The sequence below is a fragment of the Vitis vinifera genome, chromosome 7 (genome assembly GCF_030704535.1).
Source record: "Vitis vinifera cultivar Pinot Noir 40024 chromosome 7, ASM3070453v1".
NCBI classification, from domain to species: domain Eukaryota; kingdom Viridiplantae; phylum Streptophyta; class Magnoliopsida; order Vitales; family Vitaceae; genus Vitis; species Vitis vinifera.
The window spans coordinates 8,552,566-8,576,708 of NC_081811.1; the positions used below are offsets into that span (position 1 = coordinate 8,552,566).

At 37.5% G+C, this 24,143-nt stretch overlaps 1 protein-coding gene across 1 annotated transcript; it reads right to left on the minus strand.

Moving 5' to 3' along the window:
* Positions 1–530: 530 nt before the first annotated feature.
* LOC100261783 (tetraspanin-18) lies at positions 531–23,694 on the minus strand. The gene is made up of 6 exons (XM_010654145.3): positions 22,918–23,694; positions 22,424–22,523; positions 7,200–7,280; positions 6,978–7,082; positions 1,908–2,111; positions 531–663 (listed from the first exon to the last, which is right to left on the minus strand). Exons 1-6 carry the CDS (start codon positions 23,217–23,219, stop codon positions 631–633), a joined length of 825 nt encoding a protein of 274 aa, XP_010652447.1. The 5' UTR covers positions 23,220–23,694; the 3' UTR covers positions 531–630.
* Between the last annotated feature and the right edge of the window lie 449 nt (positions 23,695–24,143).

Consider the following 24,143-nt stretch of genomic DNA (forward strand, 5'->3'; position numbering starts at 1 on the left):
CCACATGAGAAGAAAATGAAAGGGACACAGATTTTTGTATGAGGCACAGCACAAGGAAAGTGACAATCATTAATACCAAGAGTACTGCCTCTGTGTGCGTGTGTGGGTGTGGGTTTGTGTGTACGTGGGGATTCTGCAGAAATACAATCGATTCACTTGTCCTTTGGATCAAGTACTCTGGTTTAAAATAAAGCAAAAAAAATAAAATAAAATGTACACTATATCGTCTCTCTGTGCTTCCTATGACACCTCCCTAGCCTAATTTTTTGCTTCCAAATAATTTAAGAATCGTTAAGATTTTTAATCAACCCATGGAATAAAAGATGGGATTCACAATGGCAGTTAAGAACATCACAACTCTATCAGGGTGCACTCGATCAACAAGAACCAGTTTAGAGAAACCAACACAATTTTGCACCTACATACATCACAGCTTCCACCAGAGACTCAAGGAATAAAGAATTGAAGAGCACTGGAACACGCTCGACTACAAAGAAGGATTTACAAACACATACAGCCATGTTTCTCTCTCTCTCTCTCTCTCTCTCCCTTTGTCCTGTGAGATACAATGCCTTCTCAAACCTTCATTAGTTGGATTCCATGTTCGATGATGCATTCTCATTCAGTACATTATACTTTGACATTGCCTCTGTTCAAACCATACTGCAATACAATATGCAAGAATGCCTCATTTAGAAAAAGTCACTAATATTTGTCTGGCAGTTAAAGTTGAAGATCTACAAGGAACAAAATATGAAAATGTTAATAAGCGTGTAAAATGATTGATACTAAACAAATGACCTTTTAAATAATGCACAAATTTCTTACTCATGGCAACAGCATGCCCTCAATTTTGACATAAACACAAAGTAATTTCACTATGAGAAAATTTACACTATCAATAACATTTCATGGATCCAAATGTTTTGAAGGGATTAGGAATTCTCAAATGCTTACTAGTAGACCAGAAGGTTAATGATTGTTCATGCAAAGACAATCAACTTGCATTTGTTATTAGTTAATGCCCAGTGGCTTGTGCCACTGATCCTCTTCTCTTTTTTTCCTCTTAATTTATATCCTATTTCTCATTCAACAGACATTAGGAAGACAAAAAGAAAAAAATTTATAGCCAATGCAAAGTAGGTTTTTTGTCTGAAACAATTTAAGGAGCCAAAAAGCAAGGAAGTGAATAACAAAAGAAAATACAAACATATAAAACCAGGACCACAAGCAAATAAAAAATAAATGAACATGCACCCACCACCCACACAAATAATTGTAATAATACAGGACTAAATTATATTGATCACAAACAACCTCAAAATTAAGCAGAAAATTTTATATAGTGGAAATTGAAAGTGGAAGCAAATAAATTTTCAAGAAACCTATAAATGATCAAGGTCCAATTGATCTTGCTTTTACAAGTAAAGGAGGATATGCATTTGGTGAGTGTGCAACTGACAAATATCAGCAAATAAGTTGGACCACCTAATTATTTACTGCTTTATACCCAATCACAATAAATTAGAACCTAGCATATTTGTATGACTTATCTTCTTTACCATAAAGCCTACTTCAAGGATCCAATTTTGAAGAGATTGCTTCTTTCATGACCAGATTTTGTTTGAGTCAGGCAAGAATCTAGTAGAAATAAAGCAAAAGATAAAAAGCCTCTATAGTTACTTTTACGAGCTAGATTTTGATTTCTTTTCAAAGAGGGGAACTAGATCTTCAATCCTTCAAAGGGGAATTACATGAATGCCTACTTTTTATCTGTCAAATTTCCAAAGAAAATAGTTTATTTCTCAGAAATTAAAAAGAGAAACATCCTAACTGGATAAATATCAGCAAGCAAATTCCCATGGTTTCAATGCTCAAGTTTTCGCACTTATATCAAAATAAAATACCTTCTCTCTCATCCGTGAGCTCCAGGTCTCCAAATAAGCCCCTTTGCCATCACCTTTTGATGACCCAGAAGTTTGGCTTGCTTGTGGGTTTAGGAGTGGCTCCCGATTCCTCCCAGCAGCAGTATAATCATCCTCAATGTCATAATCTGTTTTCCGAGTAGAAACCATGGCTCGCAGGATCATTGCTAGTAGTAAAGATAATGCCTGAAACAATATTAACATCAATTTCTCCTTCAAACTCCATCTTTGTATACTATCATTAAACATTGTGAGGCCATGTCCACAGTTAGTAATGACTTCATATGTTTCTTTTAATAAAAAATGTAAAACTCTACTTATTTACAATCAAAACCCCACTTAAACAAAGCCTTAAAACCCCAAAATATTGCACCCTTGTAGATCAGCTCATCCTCCAGAGCATAGAAGAAGACAGACTTTGGAAAGAGATATTTTTAAAAGATTTTGGAAACAGACTTTCTTCATCTCACTCCTTTCATTTTCCTGTTGATTCCTAATTTATGTTTAGGCTTTTACCTGAACAAGAATATTAATCATTGAACTGCAGCAATTCATACAAATACATGCACACACATACACACCTGCAGCACAAAACTTTACTTGGGCTCTTTATACCAAACATTTATATTTTCAGCAGATTTCAAAAGGAAATTTTTATACCTGGGAGCTATCAACAAAGAGTATCCAGTTCAATATTTAAAAGTCATTTTTAGTGGCATATGTATTCATTACTGCTTAAGTTGATTGCCCAAAATCAAGGTCTATTATGAAACCTTTTTTTGTTTTTTTGTTTTTTTTTTTTGATAGATAAGAAGAAAAATATATTAAAAAAGGCCACCAAAAAAGCGACCCACGGTATATAAAACATTTACACCCACCACCAAAGGCCAAAGCTACAAAACAAGAAAGGCTTAAGCAACACCACCCTCGACAAGATCCCAATCAATTGAAAAAATTGAAAAGAGTTGAAGGAACATCATCTATAAACAACTTCATTTCTGACCAAAGAAGACAAACAAAAGAACTTTTTAGACTTTGGATTGAAAGTTGATTCCCATCAAAGGCAATTTTATTCTTTGCCTTCCAAATTGTCCAAAATAAGCATAATGAACCAGCTCTCCAAACCTTCTTGCGCTTTTTGCCCACAAATGAACCATGCCAACCTATAAGTGTCAGTCTAAACGACGAGGGTAGCACCTAAGACACCCTGAAAAGGGGCAAATAGCAACTCCCACAAGACCCTTGTCTTTACACAATGGACAAGGAGATGGCTTGTGGATTCTTCCTCAATATGGCACAAAAAACATTTATTTGCCAAAGATCTTCCTCTTTTCTTAACTTGATCTAAAGTTAAAACTTTTCCCCACGTTGCCTCCCAAGCAAAGAAACCGACTTTAGGTTTCATCCATGCCTTACATATGATGCTCTATGGGAAAGAACTCGATATCCCCAATTCCAAAGCAGTATAGAGCAACTTCATTGTGAACTTGTCATTCTTTGTCTCTATCCAAGACACCCTATCTTCCTCATCCCTAAACACCCTCAACCCATGCAAGCGTGATAGAAACCTCTCCACACTTTCCATCTCCCAATCATTGAAAGGTTTAGAGAAACAAGGGCTCCCCCACACACCTCTTTTTTACTTGAATAGAAGAATCCTAAACATCCTCCACCCACACCTCCTTAGAAACTACTAAGGCAAATAAGGATGGGAAAGAGCTACTTAAAGAAGCAGTCCCAACACCACTTATCCTTTCAAAACTTGACCCTCCACCCACTACCCACCAAGAAGGAGATCCTACTGCTTACAAGACCTTCCTTATGGCTTTCCAAAAACCAACACCAAACCCCTCCCTCACTTCCCTGGAATACCAGCCCTCCTCTTCTTCTCCATACTTCCCATTGATAACTTGATTCCAGAGGGTCCCCTTTTCAATCACATAGTGCCAATTCCACTTGCTCAAAAGAGCCTTATTGAGTATGGAGAGAAGCTTCACACCCAAACCCCCTTTCCTTTTGTCTAGGAAAATAGTATCCCATCTCACTATATGTGGTTTATGCTCAAGAGCCCCACCAACCCAAAGGAAGTCTCTCTGGATCTACCAATTTACTTTATGTCTCTATTATGAAACTATTTCAAGAAAGATGAGGTTGAAAGCATTCATGACCCTGTTTGAAGAACTAAAAGTTGGCACTGCCCATAGTTCAATGGAGTAGGACACATCACAGACTTCTTGCAAAAAATAAATTCCACTACGCAATATGCAATATACATTTTTTTTTTGATAAGTAAATGGTAATAGTATAAAAGCACCAAAAGGGGTGCATCAAAGTACACATGGTGTATACAATGCTTGCCAAAGAGCGTCAAAAAGGATAAGGAAAACAAAAATACTCCCTCCTTCAATCTGACCCAGACCAATCAATAGAATCGACTAAGGACATAGTTGTATTTTCTATAAACAAATTAGACCAAGATAACAAGTTGCACAAATACAAGAATTTCAGCCTTTGAATAGAGAGTTCCACATTCTTGAAATATCTTCTACATCTTTCTTTCCATATTGTTCAAAAAGGACTTAAAAGCGCTGCTTTCCAAACTTGTTTATGCTTTCTTCCAACAAAAGAATCATATCACCTTAAAAGGGTCTCAGTTAGAATGGATCATCCAATACGCCCCAAACACGAAGAACAAGAGTGCCCACAACACTCTTGTCTTTCCACAATGCAAGAGGATATGATCAATTGACTCCTCATAAGCATCTTGGCTAAAGACTAACCCCTCCTTTGTAGTTGGTCTAAAGTCAAAATTTCCCTCATTTGATGCCTCCCAAGTAAATAAGCTTACCTTTGGAAGAACCCACACATTCCACACTACACTTGATGGGAAAGGCTTTCCCTTCCCACCTCAAGGATAGAATAGAGGGACTTCACTGAAAAGGGTCCACTCTTTGCCACCACCTAATACTCCTTGTCCTCCCTTTCCACATCCACCACCTTATCTTGAAGCCTTGACAAAAAGCACTCCACAGTCTCAATCTCCCAGTCTTTGAGAGGTTTAGAGAAATTAGGAATCCAAACACTCCTCTCATTAGAGTGCATCCACAAGTCCGTCACCCAAGCCTCTTTAGAGATAGCAGGGGCAAATAAGAAGGGGAACGAGACACACACAAGCTCATCACCACACCATTTGTCTTTCCAAAACTTAATCCTTCTCCCATTGCCCACTATGAAGGAAATTAGACAAGAAACTAATTCCCACAAATTCCTTATAGCCTTCCATAACCCAGCACCATAGTTGCTCCTCACTTCCTTAGAGCACTATCCCCTTCCATTTCCTCATATTTACCACAAATAATTTCTTTCCAGAAGACATCCCTTCCTATAGCAAAGCGTCAATTCCACTTGCAAAGGAGGGCCTTATTTAGAGAGTGAAGGTGTCTAATTCCAAGACCTCCCTTTCTCTTGTCTGAACAAACAATAGCCCACTTCACTAAATGAGACTTACTCTCTAAAGACCCACCTTCCTAAACAAAATCCCTTTGAATTTTCTCCAACCTTAAACAAACTCTCCTCAACATCCGAAGCAAAGACACAAAGTAAATTGACAAGCTAGCTAACGTACTCTTGACCAATGTTAACTTCCTCCATTAAGAAATATATTGTCTTTTCCACATTGCCAATCTCTTTCGGAACTTTTCTTCAACCCCGTCCCAAGCCACCACAGAATTATGAGCAACTCCTAGTGAGAGCCCTAAATAAGTGGTTGGGAGTACACCCACTTTGCAACCACCTTAAAAGCTAACTCCTCCACATTCAACACCCTTCCAACCGGAATGAGGTCACTCTTAGCCAAGTTAATTTTCAAACCCAAAATGGCCTTAAACCACATAATCAACCAATTCAAGTAAGTCATTTAGTTAGATGTGGCCTCATAAAACACCAAAGTATCATCGGCTAACAAAAGATGGGAAACCTCCAAACCCTCTCCATTTCTACCAAACACTTTGAAACCAAACAAATAACCACCCTCCCTTACCCTTCTAAGAAGGCAACTAAGCGCCTCCATGGCTAATACAAACAAACACGGTGAGAGGGGATCCCCTTGCCTTAATCCCCTAGAGTTCTGAAAAAACCCCGATGAAGTACCATTCACAAACATCGAGAACCTTGATGTTGAGATGAACCAACCAATCCAATTGATCCACCTTCACCCAAAGCCCATTTTTTCTAACACCTCAAGTAAAAAATTTCAATTGACATGGTCATAAACCTTCTCAATATCAAGCTTGCACAAAACCCCCGATCTATTGCTTCTCAGCATCATGTCAATTGCTTTATTTGCTATAAGCACCACATCAAGAATTTGTCTACCTTCCACAAACACATTCTGTAATTTGGAGACCATTTTGCCCACCATTTTTTTTAACCTATTAGCCAACACTTAAGCCAACAACTTGTAAAGGCTGCCCACCAAACTTATTGGCTTGAAATCCTTCGAATCTTTAGCTCCTCCTTTCCTTGGCAACAATACCAAAAACGTAAGATTGAGGCTTTTCACAAAACAGCCCTGCTCATGAAATTCCTTAAAGAACCCAAAACCTCTTCCTTAACAAAATCCCAGCAACAGTGCCAAAAAGTTATAAAGAATCCATTTGGCCCTGATGCTTTATTCCCATTAAACTCTGACAAGGCATTGAACACCTCCTCTCAAAACGGTTCCTCTAGCTTTGTTCCTTTTTGTACAATTTACTTCTTCAATATCCAGTCAGTTGATTAACACATTATGATTTTTATGAGTCAAAATAATTCAATAATTATACAAAAGAATCAACCTGTACAAAAGCAGTCATGATTCCCTTTCAAAATTTACAAAAATATGACTCAAATCCACATACTTTTGAGCCCTAATTGGTGAAACCTCAAATTTGGATTAAGACTGATGAAATAGGATGATGTGTAAATGAGTAAAAGAGTAGGACTCCTAATGTCCTTTTGGAGGTACTACGGGGAGAAGGATAAATATAGTAACACATTTGGACTACAACGTACCTGAATTGAGACCACAGTTATGCCAACCCACTTACAAATATCAATATTGCCTTCAATGAAAGAACGAAAGTTTTCAAGTTCTCCAGTTGGGTCAAATGGAAGATCCTGAAGTCATGATAGGAACAAAGTTTATGAAAAATGATATGCACACAGGGTGAAAAGCGCCAAGCACTCATATGAAAGTAGATCTATTTATGATCTTCACAAATATAATCAACTCACCTTTTCCCAATGATGATCGAAAGCAACAAATGCTATCAAACCCGCTTCCAGTAAAATGAGTAAAACTGTGAGCATAGTATACTAACGTTTTATAAGGTTAAGGAGAGATGCACAGAGAGATAGAATTGAATGCAGACAAAATTAATCGAAAAATAAAGTAATTAAACAAAATGTGCAAAATGGACAGAGTGCATGGATTACGAATTCAAGTGCCAACTATGATTCCTTTTTCTTTCTCTTCAATAGTGTGTTTTTTTTTTTTTTTTTTGGTTTTTTATTTTTGTTTTTTGTGGTTTGTTGGTTTCCAGTCTGTTACCAGTTGAGCAGCCCTTAAGGGCAGTTGGTTTAGGTTCTTTAGTTACAGGAGGTTAGTCACATAGACATTATATGGCCAAAATTGAGGGACAGCAAAGTGGAGTAATAGGAAAGTAAGGGTTGAAGAGAACGACTAGTCTACTGAAAGGGTTCAAATGAAGAATTCTGAGGATAGGCTTCTAAAATGGAGTGCTGATTCTAGAAAATATCAATCATGTCAAATGATGATCTCTCAGGCCCATTTATAGGGTTTTTTGTTCTAGGCAAAAGTCAACCAGGGGAAAAAATTGTAGACCAGTGAGATGATTCCAGATAGCTTTTTAAAGGGACCCTAGAACAGGAACTATAGATCACCCAAGACTGCCATCAAATAATATCTAAGATAATTAGTTCAACATCCAGACATGGACTCCTAGCAATAACTCCACACAGTGATTCCAGTACAACTACAAGTAATGAATGCAGGCATCAGCTATAGGCAGTGATTGCAACTACATGTAGTGACAGTGGACAAAAATTGTAGGCAACAATTACAGGCAGCAACTTCAAAGGATGTGATCATAATTCCCCCAAAGTGCCCACTTGTCCTATAACATTATCATCAATGTTGGCAAGGTTGCGCCCTTTGATTATTAGCCAAACAACAGTTCGATGGCTTTCAACAATTTATAAGAGTTGTCAACAGAGGGGTTTGAACCAGAAATTTTAGCTCCCCTTAAAAAGATGATGGAGAAAAAGGAATCAAAGATCTGAACTAGTGAAAAGAGGAAGACGAAAAACTGTTCAAGATTTGAAAGAGAACCAGGGAGGTTGGAATGCTTTGTAAATTACAAGATACAAAAAGCTGAAGGGGGTGAGAATGGCAAGAAAGACTAAGAGCTGGCTACAGTTTGCTGATGAAGTTAAGAATAATTTCATGGAATGTGAGAGAAGAAACTGACAGTGAAAGAGGAAGGTTATAAAGTCCCTCATTTGATCACAAAGTATAGGCCTTATGTGTTTACAAGAAACAAAAATTCAGAATGTGTAGGTAGAGATATTGAGGAGCTTAAGATTGGGAAGATTTTTAGTTTGGAAGGAGGGCTGGTCTTTTGGGACAAGAGGGTGTTGGAGCTTGATGGCATGAAGATGGGGGGATTTTCTATTTCACGCTGCTTCAAGTGTATTGAAGATGGCTTTGTTTGGATTTTCTCTAAGGTGAATGAGCCAACTTCAAAGAGGGAAAGGGAGGGTTTGTGGGCTAAGTTAGGGGCTATCAAGGGGTTATGGGAAAACTTGTATTGTGTCGGAAGTGATTTCAACAAAGTCAGGTTCTCATGGGAACATAACAGCAAAATAGGTTGTCTAAATCCATGAGAAGATTTTTAAAGATTATTGAGGAGTTAGAGTTGCATGATCTTCCTTTGCAGGCGACCCTTTCACTTGGTGTGGAGGATTAAACAATTAGTCTATGTCAAGGTTGGGTCAATTTTTCGTATTAGAAGAACGGGAAGGTCATTTTAGTGGGTTGGCACAATGCCCTTTGTCAAGGCCAATATCAAATCACTCTCTACTTCTTCCAGATGATGGAGGGATTAGGGGAGGGAGTATACCATTCAGGATTGGAAATATAAGGTTGGCAGTTAAGGGATTCAAAGAATCACATAAGGGGTGGTGTGTGGGATATAATTTCAGAGGTTCAAATAGCTTGATTTTGGCCTCTAAGTTTAAAACATTAGAATCAGACTTGAAGGCTTGGAGTAAAGAGGATTTTGAGTAATGCATGTGTCAAGCCAAGAAGGAGATGACTCTTAATTAGGTAGACTTTTAGGATTCTTAGTAAAGGGAAGTAACTCTTTCTTTTGAGAAAGCCAAAGCTAGAAGAGTAACAAGGGAAGAGTATTGCAATTGGGCTTCTTTGGAAGAAAACTCTTGGAGATAGAAATTGAGAGAGATTAGTTAGAGGGAGACAAAAACACTAAATTTTTTTAGAAAATGGCTAATGAGAATAATAGAATGAATTGTTTGGCCAAAATCAAAATTAAATGGAGCTTTGCTACACAAGGAGCAAGAGATAGAGGAAGGGATGTGTGAAAAGAGAGAGAGAAAAAGGGAGAATCCTTAATTATTGTTATTGAAAAACTGTAAAGAATACACATTGGACTTGGGTATATATATACATGCTAGTGGGACCCACAATACAATAAGGAAAGAAAAGGAAAAGGAAAAGTAAATAACCTAAATAACTATACATTATCTAACACTCTCCCTCAAGCTGGAGCATATATGTTATATGCACCAAGCTTGTTATAAATGTATTTAATTCTAGGACCTCTGAGAGATTTAGTAAAAATATTTGCTAGTTGATCATTTGAATTGACAAAACTAGTCGCCACACATCCTGATGCGATCTTCTCTCTAATGAAGTGACAGTCAACTTCAATATGTTTGGTCCTTTCATGGAAGACTGAATTGGATGCAATATGCAAAGCGGCTTGATTGTCACAGATGAGCTTCATCTGTTCATCCTTTCCAAATCTCAACTCCCGAAGAAGATGTTTCAGCCATATGAGTTCACATGTTGCCAGAGCTCGATACTTAGCTTCAACACTAGATCTGGCCACTACATCTTGTTTCTTACTCTTCCAAGATATTAGGTTACCTCCAATAAAAACACAATACCCGGAAGTGGAACGTCTATCTGTGGGTGAGTCAGCCCAATCTGCATCTGTGTAACCAACAACTTGGGTATGACCTCTGTTCTCGTACAACACACCTTGACCTGGTGTGCTTTTGATATATCGAAAAATGCGGATTACAGCATCCCAATGGCTATCACATGGTGACTGTAGGAATTGACTAACAACACTTACAGGAAAAGAAATGTCTGGACGAGTAATGGTGAGGTAGTTCAGTTTACCTACAAGTCGCCGATATCTCCCAGGATCTCCTAAAGGCTCCCCCTGTCCTGGTATAAGTTTGACATTTGGATCTATAGGAGTGTCTACCGGTTTACAGTCTAACATACCGGTTTCTTCCAAGATGTCTAAAGCATACTTCCTTTGGGAAAGAACCACATCGGAACTGGATTGAGCTATCTCAATCCCTAAGAAATACTTGAATTTCCCCAAATCTTTAGTCTGAAAGTGGGTGAAAAGGTGTTGCTTTAGGTTCTGAATACCATTCTGATCACTGCCTGTAATGACGATGTCGTCCACATAAACTACCAGATAAATACACTGCCCTGAAGAGTTATGATGATAGAAAACGGAATGGTTTGCTGTATTGCGGAACATGCCAAACTCCTGAACAATAGAACTAAAACGACTAAACCATGCTCGAGGAGATTGTTTCAAGCCATATAGAGAACGGCATAACCTGCACACTAAACCAGACTCCCCCTGAGCAACAAAACCAGGTGGTTGCTCCATATAAACTTCCTCAGCAAGATCCCCATGAAGGAAAGCATTTTTAATATCTAACTGATAAAGAGGCCAAGAACGCATAGCAGCCATGGAGAGCAATAGACGAACAGAAGCTATCTTGGCAACAGGAGAGAAAGTGTTACCATAATCAGAACCATACACCTGAGTATAGCCTTTAGCAACTAAGTGGGCCTTAAGGCGATCAACCTGACCATTAGGGCCAACCTTAACTGTGTAGACCCAACGACAACCAACTGTAGATTTACCAGAGGGTAAAACAACAAGATCCCAAGTGCCATTGGAGTGTAAAGCAGCCATTTCATCTACCATTGCCTGTCGCCAACCTGGATGGGAAAGAGCCTTAGGGGTGATTTTGGGAAGAGAAACAGAAGATATAGCAGAAACAAATGCAGAATAGGGTGAAGATAATCGATGGTAACTTAAAAAATTGTAAATGGGATGAGGATTACGAGTAGATTGATTACCTTTCTGAAGAGCAATAGGTAAGTCAGCAGAAGGAGGCAGAGCCGGGACAGGAGAAGCCGAAGGGATAGGAGGTGAGTCAGCAGGTACCACAGCCAAAGAAGGAGGAACAGCGACACGATGACGGCGATGATAAACCTGAAGTGGGCGAGAAGGCACTGCATCAGGTGGGGAGATAATGGGAAGGGGTAAGACTTCAGAAACAGGAAGAGACTCAGAGGTGGAGAAAAACGGTGAGTCCTTAAAGAAAGTGACATCAGCGGAGAGAAAGTAGCGATGAGTCTCAGAGGAATAACAACGATAACCCTTTTGAAGTTTGAAATATCCCAAGAAGATGCATTTTGTGGCTCTGGCAGAAAGTTTGTCCTGTCCAGGAGTGAGAATATGAACAAAGCAAGTACAACCAAAAACACGAGGAGGAAGGAAATAAAGTGATTCGTCAGGGAAAAGAAGGGAATAAGGAATCTGATCGTGTAATACAGATGATGGCATACGATTAATCAAATAACATGCTGTAAGAACAACGTCCCCCCAAAAACGAAAAGGAACATGACTATGGAGAAGGAGAGTATGAGCTATCTCAACAAGATGTCGATTCTTACGTTCAACTACCCCATTTTGTTGAGGAGTATAAGCACAAGAAGACTAATGAATAATCCCATGTTGGGACATAAATGAAGTAAATTGTGTAGAAAAATATTCCCTGACATTGTCACTGCGCAACACACGAATAGAAATATTGAATTGGGTTTGGATTTCAGCATAAAATTTCTGAAAAATAGAGAATAACTCAGCTCGATTTTTCATTAAAAATAACCAAGTACATTGAGAATAGTCATCAATGAAAGTGACAAAATACTGAAATCGTAAAGTAGACGCGGTCCGACAAGGACCCTAAACATCAGTGTGGACAAGTTCAAAAGGAGACTTTGCCCGATTATTCAAACGCTTTAGGAACGAGACACGAGTATGTTTCCCAAGCTGACAGGACTCACACGCAAGCGACGACAAAGATGAAAAACTAGGGACCATTTTCTGGAACTTGGATAGACTAGGGTGGCCCAGGCGACTGCGGATGAGGAGGGGAGCATCAGTGGAAATGCAAACTGCAGGTGAAGGCGAGGTGAGGTGATAGAGGCCTTGAGACTCACGTCCTATGCCAATCGTCTTCCCCGTACTCTGGTCCTGCAAGGTCACAAATTTATCACAGAAAGTGATAGAACAGTTAAGAGTGCGAGTTATTTTGCTGATGGAAATAAGATTAAAAGGACACTCAGGGGCATAAAGGACAGAATGGAGAAGTAGGGAAGGGAGAGGATGAGTGAAACCAAAACCTTTAGCCATAGTTTGGGAACCATTAGCTAAAGTAACAGTAGGTAAGGCAGAGGTAGTAGTAATAGAAGAGAAAAGATCCTTATTACCAGATATGTGATCAGAAGCGCCAGAATCTAGAATCCAAGGTCCAAGAGAAGATGTGTGGGTAAGACAAGTAGAAGCATTACCAGTCTGGGCAATAGAAACAACAGAAGCTGACTTGGTGGCCTGATAGCGGAGATAGTCGTCATACTCACTGTCAGTGAGGAAAATACCCTGAGATGTGGAGGAACTGGGAGGCTGAGGCAACTGAGGATCAGATGACTGGGCCACGTGGGCAGTGCGGGGAGGTTGCCCATGTGACTGATAACACCGATCACGAGTGTGGCCAAGCTTATTGCAATAGGTGCAATGAGGACGTTGGCCTCTACCTCGGTTACCACTGCGTCCTCCTCGAGAGTTAGTTTGAGAAACTAACACAGAAGAATCTGAAGTGTAATCAGATGGCAAAGTCTGAGTGGAGGAAATACGGAGGAGGTGAGCAAACACATCATCTAAGGATGGAACGGAGGAACTGCCAAGAATCTGATCGCGGACGGTCTCAAGATCTGGACGGAGGCCAATAAGCATAAGAACCATGAAGAACTTGTCAATCTGTATGCGTTGATCCCCAACATCAGTAGTAAGAGGCATCATGGTCAAGAATTCCTCCTTAAGAGAGGCAATCTGACCAATATAAGTAGATAAATCCATGTCTTGTTGTCTGACATTGACAATAGAAGAAACCACCTTATAAAGACGTTGGATATCATTCGTGTATAGCCCTTTCGTTTGATTCCAAAATTTAAAGCATGTTTTGTAGGCCCGAAGATGATGCAGAATCTTAGGATCAATTGATTGCCATAACACACTACATAACTGTGCATCCATCTTCCTCCATTGTACTTTGTCAACCTCAGGGATATCCGCCTCCTGCGTAACAAGGTGATCCTCATAACCTTGACCCATAAACCAAAGCTCTATAGAGACAGACCAGGACAAATAATTTTCACTGCCAACCAATTTCTCAGAAGTAATCATAGGAGATCCAGATATGACATAGGAAAAAGGGGAACTTTTAGTAGCCATATCTACTTATCTGGTGAATGAAATATGTTTGGATCGAAGAGAACCATAATACGGCTTATCGTGGACTTCCTAAGACACTTGCAGGTCTCGGGGTGGAGAGGAAGTCACCGGAGGTCGCCGGAAAGGCGGTTTAGAGGGCCGGCAGAGACAAAAAAACCCAAAAAATGCACTTCTAGGGCTCAGATGACACAAGCGCAGATGGAGGGTGGCTAGACGGCGTCAAGCGAGGCTGGAGGTGGAAGCACGTGGCCGGAAAATGCCCCACGCGCCCTCACGCGCCGGCGCGTGAGATTCAAGCCGCCAGAGAAGAGACGCGCGTGGCTGGGATTCTTCCTCCGGTGCTTTGAGAAAAGTTGAAGATCTCCTCCTTGCGCACTTGATGGTATGGTCGGTGTCAGAAAAGGACTTCGCCGGAAAGTCGCCGGAAAATTCGTCGGCGGTGAGGGTTTTCCGACGGCGGTGAGGGTTGATCGGAAGCTTTAGGAGATGGAAAGGGTGACCGGAATGAAACACGGTCACTGAAAGATTTTTCAGAATGGATTCACGGATAAACCGGAAATAATTAGGGTTTTTTCTCCCTAGACTCTGATACCATGTGAAGAGAGAGAGAAAAAAAGGGAGAATCCCTAATTATTCTTATTGAAAAACTGTAAAGAATACACATTGGACTTAGATATATATATACATGCTAGTGGGACCCACAATACAGTAAGGAAAGAAAAGGAAAAGGAAAAGTAAATAACCTAAACAACTATACATTATCTAACAGGATGGTTCAGGCTTTCTACAATTTGTTGTCTAATATGGGAAGTGGAAACCTAGTGTCATTGAAATGTCTTTTAAAACCTTAAAAATAGTCAAGTTGCTCAAGGATTAGAGGTGTCTATCAATAAGGAGGATGTGTTTAAGGCCTTGTCAGATTTGAATAGGGACAAGGCTCCAAGGTTGGATCACTTTCCTATGATGTATGCCAATTCAAATGGAGCTTTGTGAAAGACAACATGATGGGGCTATTTAAGGAATTCTATGACCAAGGTAAGTTTGAAAAAGGGTTGAATGTTATGTTTATGGTGTTACTTAAAAAAGAAAAAAAATGGATGTGAATGGCCTGAAAGACTTTAGACCTATTAGCCTAGTGGGTGGTTTATACAAGCTCCTTGCTAAAATGTTAGCTAATAGGTTGAAGGGGGTTGTGAGAAAGCTTGTTTCCGAGTTCCAAAATGTGTGTAGAGGGAAGGCAAATTCTTGATACAACACTTTATAGCTAATAAGGTAATTGATTATATGATGAAGAGTGACTCTAGTGGTATAATTTTTAAGTTTGACATTGAGAAAGCATATAACCATGATAGTTGGGTTTTTTTTTTATTTATGGTTATCCATAAAAAGAAATAGGGTTTGGACCAAAATGGACTAAATGAATTAAGTGGTGCATCATGACAACAATGTTTTTTGTACTTGTTAGTGGCACTCCTTCAAGGTTTTTTCAAAACTATAGAGGATTGTGACTTTGAGACAAGGGAATCCTCTTTTTCCCGACTTTTTTTGTTTTGGCAATAGAGGTGTTCAATAGTCTTTCAGAGAAGGCCGGGGAGGGTGATTTTTTGTTAGGTTTTAGGGTGATGGTGAATCTATCCTATCTGTAGTCTATCAACAACATCCTAGTCTTTTGTGAGGCCACATAGAGTCAAATGATACATTTAAGTTAGGTACTAATGTGTTGCTGAAAATTAACCAAGAGAAAAGTAAATTGATACTAATAGTGATTGTGACTAATATGGAGGATTTGGCTCTAGAGTTGGTATGTAGAGTTAGGGAGCTTCCAACAACTTATTTAGGGCTTCCTTTAGGAGCTCCATTGTTCTCTTGGCACGTGCTTTTCTGAGCCTTACTGCGTCTCCATTGGTGGTCATTGTTGCTCACATTTTCCCTATTTTCAAATCTCTTTTGGAGATATATCTTAGAGGGATTAGGTGGATCCCGATCATGATTTTAGTAGCCCTAAGTTTAGTTTAGAAGTAGTTTAGAAGTGGTTTTTTAAGTTTAGTTTAATTTAGGTTGAGTTTAGTTTAATTTAGTTTAGAAGTGTTTTCTGAATTTAGTTTAGTTTGAATTTAGTTTAGAAGTAGTTTAAAAGAGTTTTTTGAGTTTACTTTAGTTTGAGTTCAATTTAGTTTAAAGGTGGCTTAGAAGAGCTCTTTTAGTTTAGTTTAGTGTTTTTTGAGTTTAATTTAGTTTAGAAGTGGTTTAAAAGAACTTCTTGAGTTTAATTTAGTTTAGTTTAGTAGTGTTCGAGTTTAGAAATAGTTTAGTTTAGTTTAGAAAGTGGTTTAGAAGAGTTCTTTGAGTTTAGTTTAGTTTAGAAGTAGTTTAGATTAGTTCCTTGAGTTTGGTTTTAGTTTAGAAAGTAGGTTAGATTAGTTTAGTGAGTTTGGTTTAGCCTAGTGAGTCTTAGAATAAGTTAGGGAGCTTTGGTTAAGGGCTTACATGAGTCTAGTGAGTTTGGTTTAGAATTAGATTAAGTATTAGTTTAATTAGAGAATTTTAGATAGAATTAGATTAAGTGTGAGTGAAGGTTAGGGAGAGTTGTGTGTAGGTTAGTGGGTTGAGTGAAGGTTAGGGAGAGTAGCGTGTAGGTTAGTAGGATGAGTGTAGGATAGGGAGAGTTTGGAGATTAAATTAGGAATTCTCTAGAAGGTTGGTGAAGTAGTGTAGGATAGGGAGAGCTTAAAGAGCAAGTTAGGAATTCTCTAGAAGGTGAGTGTAGTGGTGTAGGATAGGGAAAGGTTGGAGAGCAAGTTAGGAATTCTCTAGAAGGTGAGTGTAGTGGTGTAGGATAGGGAAAGGTTGGAGAGCAAGTTAGGAATTCTCTAAAAGGTAGGTAAAGTGGTGTAGGTTAGTAGTGGCTTGGAGGACAAGATAAAAAAAGGAAAAAGAGGAAAAAAAGTGGTCTCTAGAGAGGGAGAGCCTTGAGAGAAGACGTAAGAAGCTTAAGAGAATGTGAAGTCATTTTGGTGAGGGAGATCTTTGAGGGAAGAAAAGAGAGAATAGAGAGAAGAGAAGAGGGGAGAGTAGAGAAGCTTCATGGTTATGGTGGAGTCACCCATGAATGTATGAAGATCAAGAGAAGTGAAGCCCCATTTGTGATCGAAGTGAAGCTCCATTGGTGACTGAGGAGATGAATTTTCCAAGCACCAATTCGGTGCTGCATGTGCTGATCTTTAAGGTACTATTGCTGCATTCCAAGGCACCACCTCAATATTAAAGTTGCTGAAAATTGGCTCCACAATTGATGAATTTGAACCTACCTAGGTATGCAAAAATAACACCAAGACATAATCACACTTCAAAGATCACACCAAGGCATAATCACAATTCTAAAATGTCTATTTTGGCTCCACAAAGGAAAAATAACACCATGTCTTTAAAATGTCAATTTCAAAGGAAAAATAACACCAAGGCATAATCACACTTCTAACATATTTAAAATCAATTTAACATTCAGAATGTCCAAAACAGAGCATGTGTACAAGGTACTTGAAGATAAAATTATATCTTATGCTAGGAAAATACAAATAAAGTGATATAGCTGTCTAAAATTAAATTCAAAGGGTGTACTATCAGGGAAAAATTCAATCATGAATCAAACATGTCATCTTCTAATTTAAATTCACATATCAATCTCAAGAATACAAAACAAAGCATTGAAATAAGCTATTACTTCAAAAATAAGAATTTAAAACTTGAAAATGAATGTGTAGGGAATTGCCACTTCCTAATTTAATTTGAATGAAATTTTCCATGATAAAAGAACTCCATAAGAAGCCATGTCCAAATTTCATTCCCATAAAAAATTACAATTCATTTTGAAAACAAATTTGAAATGCATACCAATTCAAAAAGGTAGCATCGATGTTTTTTGAAAACTCATTTTGAGCCTATGGAACTAAGAGGGCAAGAGGGCATTAGAAATGAGAATGGCCATTTTTGAAAACCTTAAAATCATTTTGAAAGTCTTGAAAACAATTTTCACAAACACAACCAAACAAGGGAATCAAAATAAGTAAAGAATACCTATCCAAGCCAAATATGTGCATTAGTGTGTGTGAAATGTGAAGATCAACATGTAGCTGTATCTAGCTTTATTAGTAATCTAAACATGCATCAAAGATTAATTCAAAGACCCTAAACATGTTACTAAATCACCAAGAAATCAATGAAAAAAAAAATTCACAATTAAGCATAACACAAAATTAGTGTAGGCATGTGAAAGCGTTCTAAATAAAAAGGCACCAAGTGATATATCAAAGTGAAAATTAAAAAGAAAAAAAAAAACAAAATCACAATTTCAAAATAGACTTTTAAGTCAATTATCATTAACATATCAAATAACTTTCTTAGGTAACATAAAAAATGATCTCAATCAATCAAAATTAAAAACATAGAATCCACTAAACCATATAACAATTCAATATGATAACAATCAATCAATTTAACAAAAAAAAAATCAATAATCAATAGTGGTCTTTTCATCCCCCCAAATCTAAATCTAAACATGCCAAAAAAATTTCAAAACAAAAGAGAAATTGAAGAAATAGAAACATGTATATAAGAATCAAAACAAAGGAGATTAATGAGCATTCCTTGATGTCTTCAAATTCACCAATTGTAGAGCCAATTTTCAACAATTTTAATACCGAGATGGTGCCTTAGAATTCAACAATGATACCTTAAAGACCAGCACATGCAGCACCAAACTGGTGCTTGGAAAATTCAGCTCCTCCGTCACAAATGGAGCTTCACTTTAGTCACAAATGGGGCTTCACTTCTCTTGATCTTCATTCATCCATGGGTGAATCCACCATAACCATGAAACTTCTCTACTACCCTCTCTTCTCTTCCCTTCTTTCTCTCTTTTCTTCCCTCAAAGATCTCCCTCACCAAAATGACTTCACATTCTCTCTAAGCTTCTTACATCTTCTCTCAAGGCTCTCCCTCTCTGGAGACCACTGTTTTTCTCTTGCCCTCCAAGCCACTACTAACCTACACTTTACCCACCTTCTAGAAAATTCCTAACCTGTTCTCCAAGCTCTCCCTATCCTACACCACTTCACTCACCTTTTAGAGAATTTCTAACTTGCTCTGTAAGCTCTCCCTATCGTACACTACTTGACCCACCTTCTAGAGAATTCATAACTTGCTCTCCAAGTTCTCCCTATCCTACACTCATCCTACTAACCTACACACAACTCTTCCTAACCTTCACTCAACCTACTAACCTACACACAACTCTCCCTAACCTTCACTCACACTTAATCCAATTCTAACTAAAACTCTCTAATTAAACTAACACTTACTCTAATTCTAAACCAAACCCACTAGACTCATCTAAGCTCTCTAACTTATTCTAAGACTCACCAGGCTAAACCAAACTCACTAAACTAATTTAACCTACTTTCTAAACTAAAACCAAACTCAAAGAACTAATCTAAACTAAACTAAACTCAAAGAGCTCTTTTAAAACACTTTCAAACTAAACTAAACTAACACTTCTAAATGACTTCTAAACTAAACTAAAAGAATACTAAACCAAACTCAAAGAGCTCTTCTAAACCACTTCTAAACTAAACTCAAAGAACTCTTCTAAACTACTTCTAAACTAAACTCAAAGAACACTTCGAAACTACCTAAACTAAACTAAACTCAAAGAACACTTCTAAACTAAACCTAAGGCCACTAAAATCATGATCGAGATCCACCTAATCCCTCCAAAATATATCTCTAAAAGAGATCCGAAAATAGTGAAAATGTGAGCAACAGTGACCAACAATGAAGATGCAGTAAAAGCTTAGAAAAGCATGTGCCAATGGGACAAAATGGAGGGTCTACACCATTCAAAGCAAAGTCAATTTGGGATAGTGTAGTAGAAAGATTTTATAGAAGATTATCATTATGGAAAAGACAATATATTTTGAAAGAAGAAGACTTACCCTAATTCAAAGTACCTTGTCCAGTTTACCCATTTATTTCATGTCCATGTTTACATATCCAAAAAGGTCAAATTAAAGCTAAATAAAATTCAAAGAAACTTTCTTTGGGGAGGAGGGGCTTTCGAAAAACAAAAGATGCATTCGGTGAAATGGTCAATTGTTTGCAAGGAGAAGAGAAAGAGGGGCCTAGGAATTAGAAGCCTCTCTTTAGTTAATAGGGCTCTTATGGGAAAATGATGTTAGACTTATACTTCGGAAGGACAAGCCTTATCAAAAAAATTCATTCCAATAAAGTAAGGAGGGGAAGAGGGATAAAATTCAAAGAAACTTTCTTTGGGGAGGAGGGGCTTTCGAAAAACAAAAGATGCATTCGGTGAAATGGTCAATTGTTTGCAAGGAGAAGAGAAAGAGGGGCCTAGGAATTAGAAGCCTCTCTTTAGTTAATAGGGCTCTTATGGGAAAATGATGTTAGACTTATGCTTCGGAAGGACAAGCCTTATCAAAAAAATTCATTCCAATAAAGTAAGGAGGGGAAGAGGGAGGTTGGTGTTCATGCAAAGTACAGGAAGAGTATGAAGTTACGGTTTGTTAAAACAATAGGAAGGGATGGGACCTAGTTAGCTATTAAGTATCCTTTGAAGTGGGAAACGGGAGGAAGGTGAAGTTTTGGAAGGATAGATAATGGGACAAACTCTTATGTATGGCTTTTCCTTTCTTGTATGTCTTAACATTGTCGAAAGAGACTTAGGTAGTGGAGGTTTAAGATGATTTGGGGAAGGGTGGTCACTGGAATTCTTGCTTCACTAGACACTTGAATGACTAGGAGCTAGATAATATAGATGTTATTTCTCAAGACTTCAAGGAAAATCTGTGAGGAGGGAAGAGGGGGATAGAGTGGTATGGATGAATTTTAGGAATGGGGTCTTTTCTAATAGATCTTTATATTCCATTCTAGAGCCAATGCATGTGATTCCTTCCTTGTGACCATTATTTGAAATTCACGAGTCCAATCAAAAGTGACATTTTTTTTTCTACTTGGGTAGCGAGTTATGGCAAAGTGTTGACCTAGGATCAACTTCAAAAGAGAGGGTGTTCAATGGCGAACAGATGTTTCCTTCACAAAAATGAAGTGGATTCAATAGATCACCCTCTCCTTCACTACGTGAAGGTAAGTGCACTATGATAGCTTTTTTTCTCTTTGTTTGACATTGTAGGGGTCCTTCCTTTTACGATCAAAGAGCCTCTTTTAAGTTGACATGACTTCTTTGAGGGAAGGAAAAGTAAGAATGTATGGAGAGTCGCTCCACTATGCATTTTTTGAACAATTTGAAGGAAAGGAATCAAAGAGGAAAATAAGCAGCAATCGATTCAAGCGCTAAACTACTCTTTCCTTAGCAATCTTAGGTCATGGGTAGCTTATACATAGAAGAAGCCAGTGTTGTCACAAGTAATAGATGATATCAAGGCGATAAGATTCCTTTTAACCTAAGACAAAAGGCGAAAAACAAAATGATAGCCTGATTATAGTAAGGCAATAAAACATATACATATATTTACCTACTCAATACTTAACCCATATAAGGCTTTTCTTCAAAAATCAATAGTATTAATTTTTTAATCCCTCATAATGTCTTATAAAATTAACAAAATAATAATAATCATTCAAAGGGTTAAATATTATACCCTACGTCATAAGAAACATCATATTCATCCTATTTAAATTCATATTCTGATTTTTCAGACATTTAAACCAAATAAAAAACAAAATAAGAGAATGAACATCCTACAGAAGCTTTGGGCATTATCATCATAGTTATCATTGAAATTAAAATTGTCATTACTTCCATCAAAACTAGATTGGTAGTCCTCCATCTCATTATCTCTATGATTGATAATATAATATTTCATCTTGTACTTTGTTTAATCCAATGTTGGATTGAATGAAATTATAATCTAAGTATGTTTAATCTTAACTCATGGTCAAAGGCAACCGCCTCTATGCCTTGCGTTTATCTCAAGGCAATTACCGAGGTGTTGCCTCTTTGAAGCCACCTTGTTTGGCTCTTCAAGAAGGCAACTTTTATCTGCCCCACCTGGCTTGATGGCCTAGGAGGCCGCCTTTGATCTAGAAGAAGCCCAATGCCTTTAATTGATTTTTTTAGCTTGAGTGGGATCTAGCGAAAGAAGGGAGTTTTTTTTTGTGTTCTCTCTTTTTGGCGATGCCTTTTTGTACCTATTGTATAAGTCTCATGTACCTTGGCGTATAACTTCTTTTTTTATATTTATTACATTTTTTTGCTTATGAAAAAGAAATGTTTTTGTTTTCTATGGTTCCAACTAAACAAAAATCTAAGATTCAAAATAACTTCCCTTGTATCAACTATCAGCACCCTGACAAAGCATGAGTAAAAAAACACCATGGAATTATAACGTTAAGTTTCAAATATCAATAGAATAGTGTCATTCGTCCATTTTAAAAGTTATTTCATGAACAGCAGGATTCCTTGGCAAGTATAAGTTCTGCATGTGTGAATGTGTACACGAGTCTGCGTATGAGAGAGAGAGAGAGAGAGAGATGTAGGCAGGATACAAAACAGAGGCAGCAGCCATTAATTGCCTCAGCCGCAATGTGACCGATGCAAGTAATACAACATACCACAATGCCCACACCCATAAATGAGTAGATGAACCTGTCACCGAAAAAGAAGCCCCAAATTAACACTTATATGGGTCCTCAAAAGCTGCCTACACTTCTCACCAGATTTCCCATTCAAAATAAACAGAATCCCAATTGCATCGTGATAAGCAAACAAGCGCAATCTTTATAGCATAATTCAAAATTTTAAAATTAATATATTCAATTACCAATTCAAACCCCAACTTCAATCAAAAGTAACACAGCTCCATTGAATTATGATATCACACAATCCTACAAGTGCAAATGGAACTTTAAATTTGAAGCGTTTATAGCTAATTCATAAACACCTAATTCAGAACCCTAACTCCAACCAAATAAAATAAAATTACCAGCAAAACAAGAATAAATTCCAATTTACAGGACAAAATTCAAAAAATTTAAAATACCATGGAGCGGGAAGCTTGATGAACTGGAGTACGAGCCCGTTGTCATCGGACCCAGAAACCATATCAGCGGCGAAAGCAAAGGGATTGATCTTGTCTTCAGGAACCCTAGCCGTATCCGACATCAAGAAAGGAAATTGAGAAGAATCCGGCGACGGCGCCGGAGGTGAAGGAACCGGAATTTGGTGGTTCCACTGATTGAGCATCCATAAGGAGTAGAAAATGATGGAGATTCCAATGAAGGTCTGGAGGAAATTGAGGACTTTGAGGAGGAATGCGAGGGAAGAGTGGCACCGGTTACGCATTGGAACTGGGTGGTTTTCTCCTGTGATTGGAGCGTGTGAAATTGAAACCTTAACCCTAACCCTATACCTAATTCAGAGAAAGAATTGCATAGTTGTATCTCATCTCATTACAGAAAAGATCACAAGAATTGAAACAAATCCAGAAAAGCTATACACTTTTTGCTTTTCCCTTTTGGTTTTTTGCTTTTTGTTTTGTTTTCTAATACTTTTTTTTTTTCTTAATTTTTGAAATGAGATGGTGGGATGAAATTGAAAATATAATGTTGGATGTTTTTGCTAAATAATTCTCCCTTATTTTCATAACAAATTTTGACCAAGTATGAAGCAATCCTTTCCATTTTTTCTCCATCATGTGCAATACAAAACCTTCAAAGCTATTTCTCTTTCATTTTTAACACACTTTACAAAACAAAAACTAAAAAATAATTCAAATTTATTCATGAAAATCAATTTCTCTTTTATCAAACATGTTCTTAAAAATTAGAGGTACGTTTGACAGATAATAGTTTTATTTTCTCTAAAATTAAAAATTTTAAAATATATTTGATAACTAAAAACTATTTTTTATTTTCTGTTTCATGAAAAAAAAAGTGTGTTTTTAGAAAAAAATTTAATTGTTTTTCTCTTTTTTAAAAAAAACTATTTTAAAAAATAATTATATAAATATATAAAATGATTAAAAATAAAATACTACACATAAAAATTATTTTTAAAACATATTTAAAAATATTAAAAATTGGTTAAAAATATTTTAGGTTTCTAAACAGATTTTTATTTTACAAAATATCAAGAACAATTTTTAAAAATTATTCTCTAAAATTATTTTTTAAAACTATTTTCTAAAATTATTATCAGACAGACCTAGAACACTACTTATTCTAACTAACACAAACTAAGTTGTTGGGCATTTCTTGAGCTAATCAT

What these genes read in the sequence shown, in the direction of transcription:
- LOC100261783 (XM_010654145.3), bottom strand. Translation starts at nt 23,219, where the DNA reads ATGCGTAACCGGTGCCACTCTTCCCTCGCATTCCTCCTCAAAGTCCTC. An exon ending in ATCAAGCTTCCCGCTCCATG is followed by an intron (nt 22,524 to 22,917) that starts GTATTTTAAATT and finishes TTTCGGTGACAG; the next exon opens with GTTCATCTACTCATTTATGG. An exon ending in ATGGCTGCTGCCTCTGTTTT is followed by an intron (nt 7,281 to 22,423) that starts GTATCCTGCCTA and finishes ATAAAACGTTAG; the next exon opens with TATACTATGCTCACAGTTTT.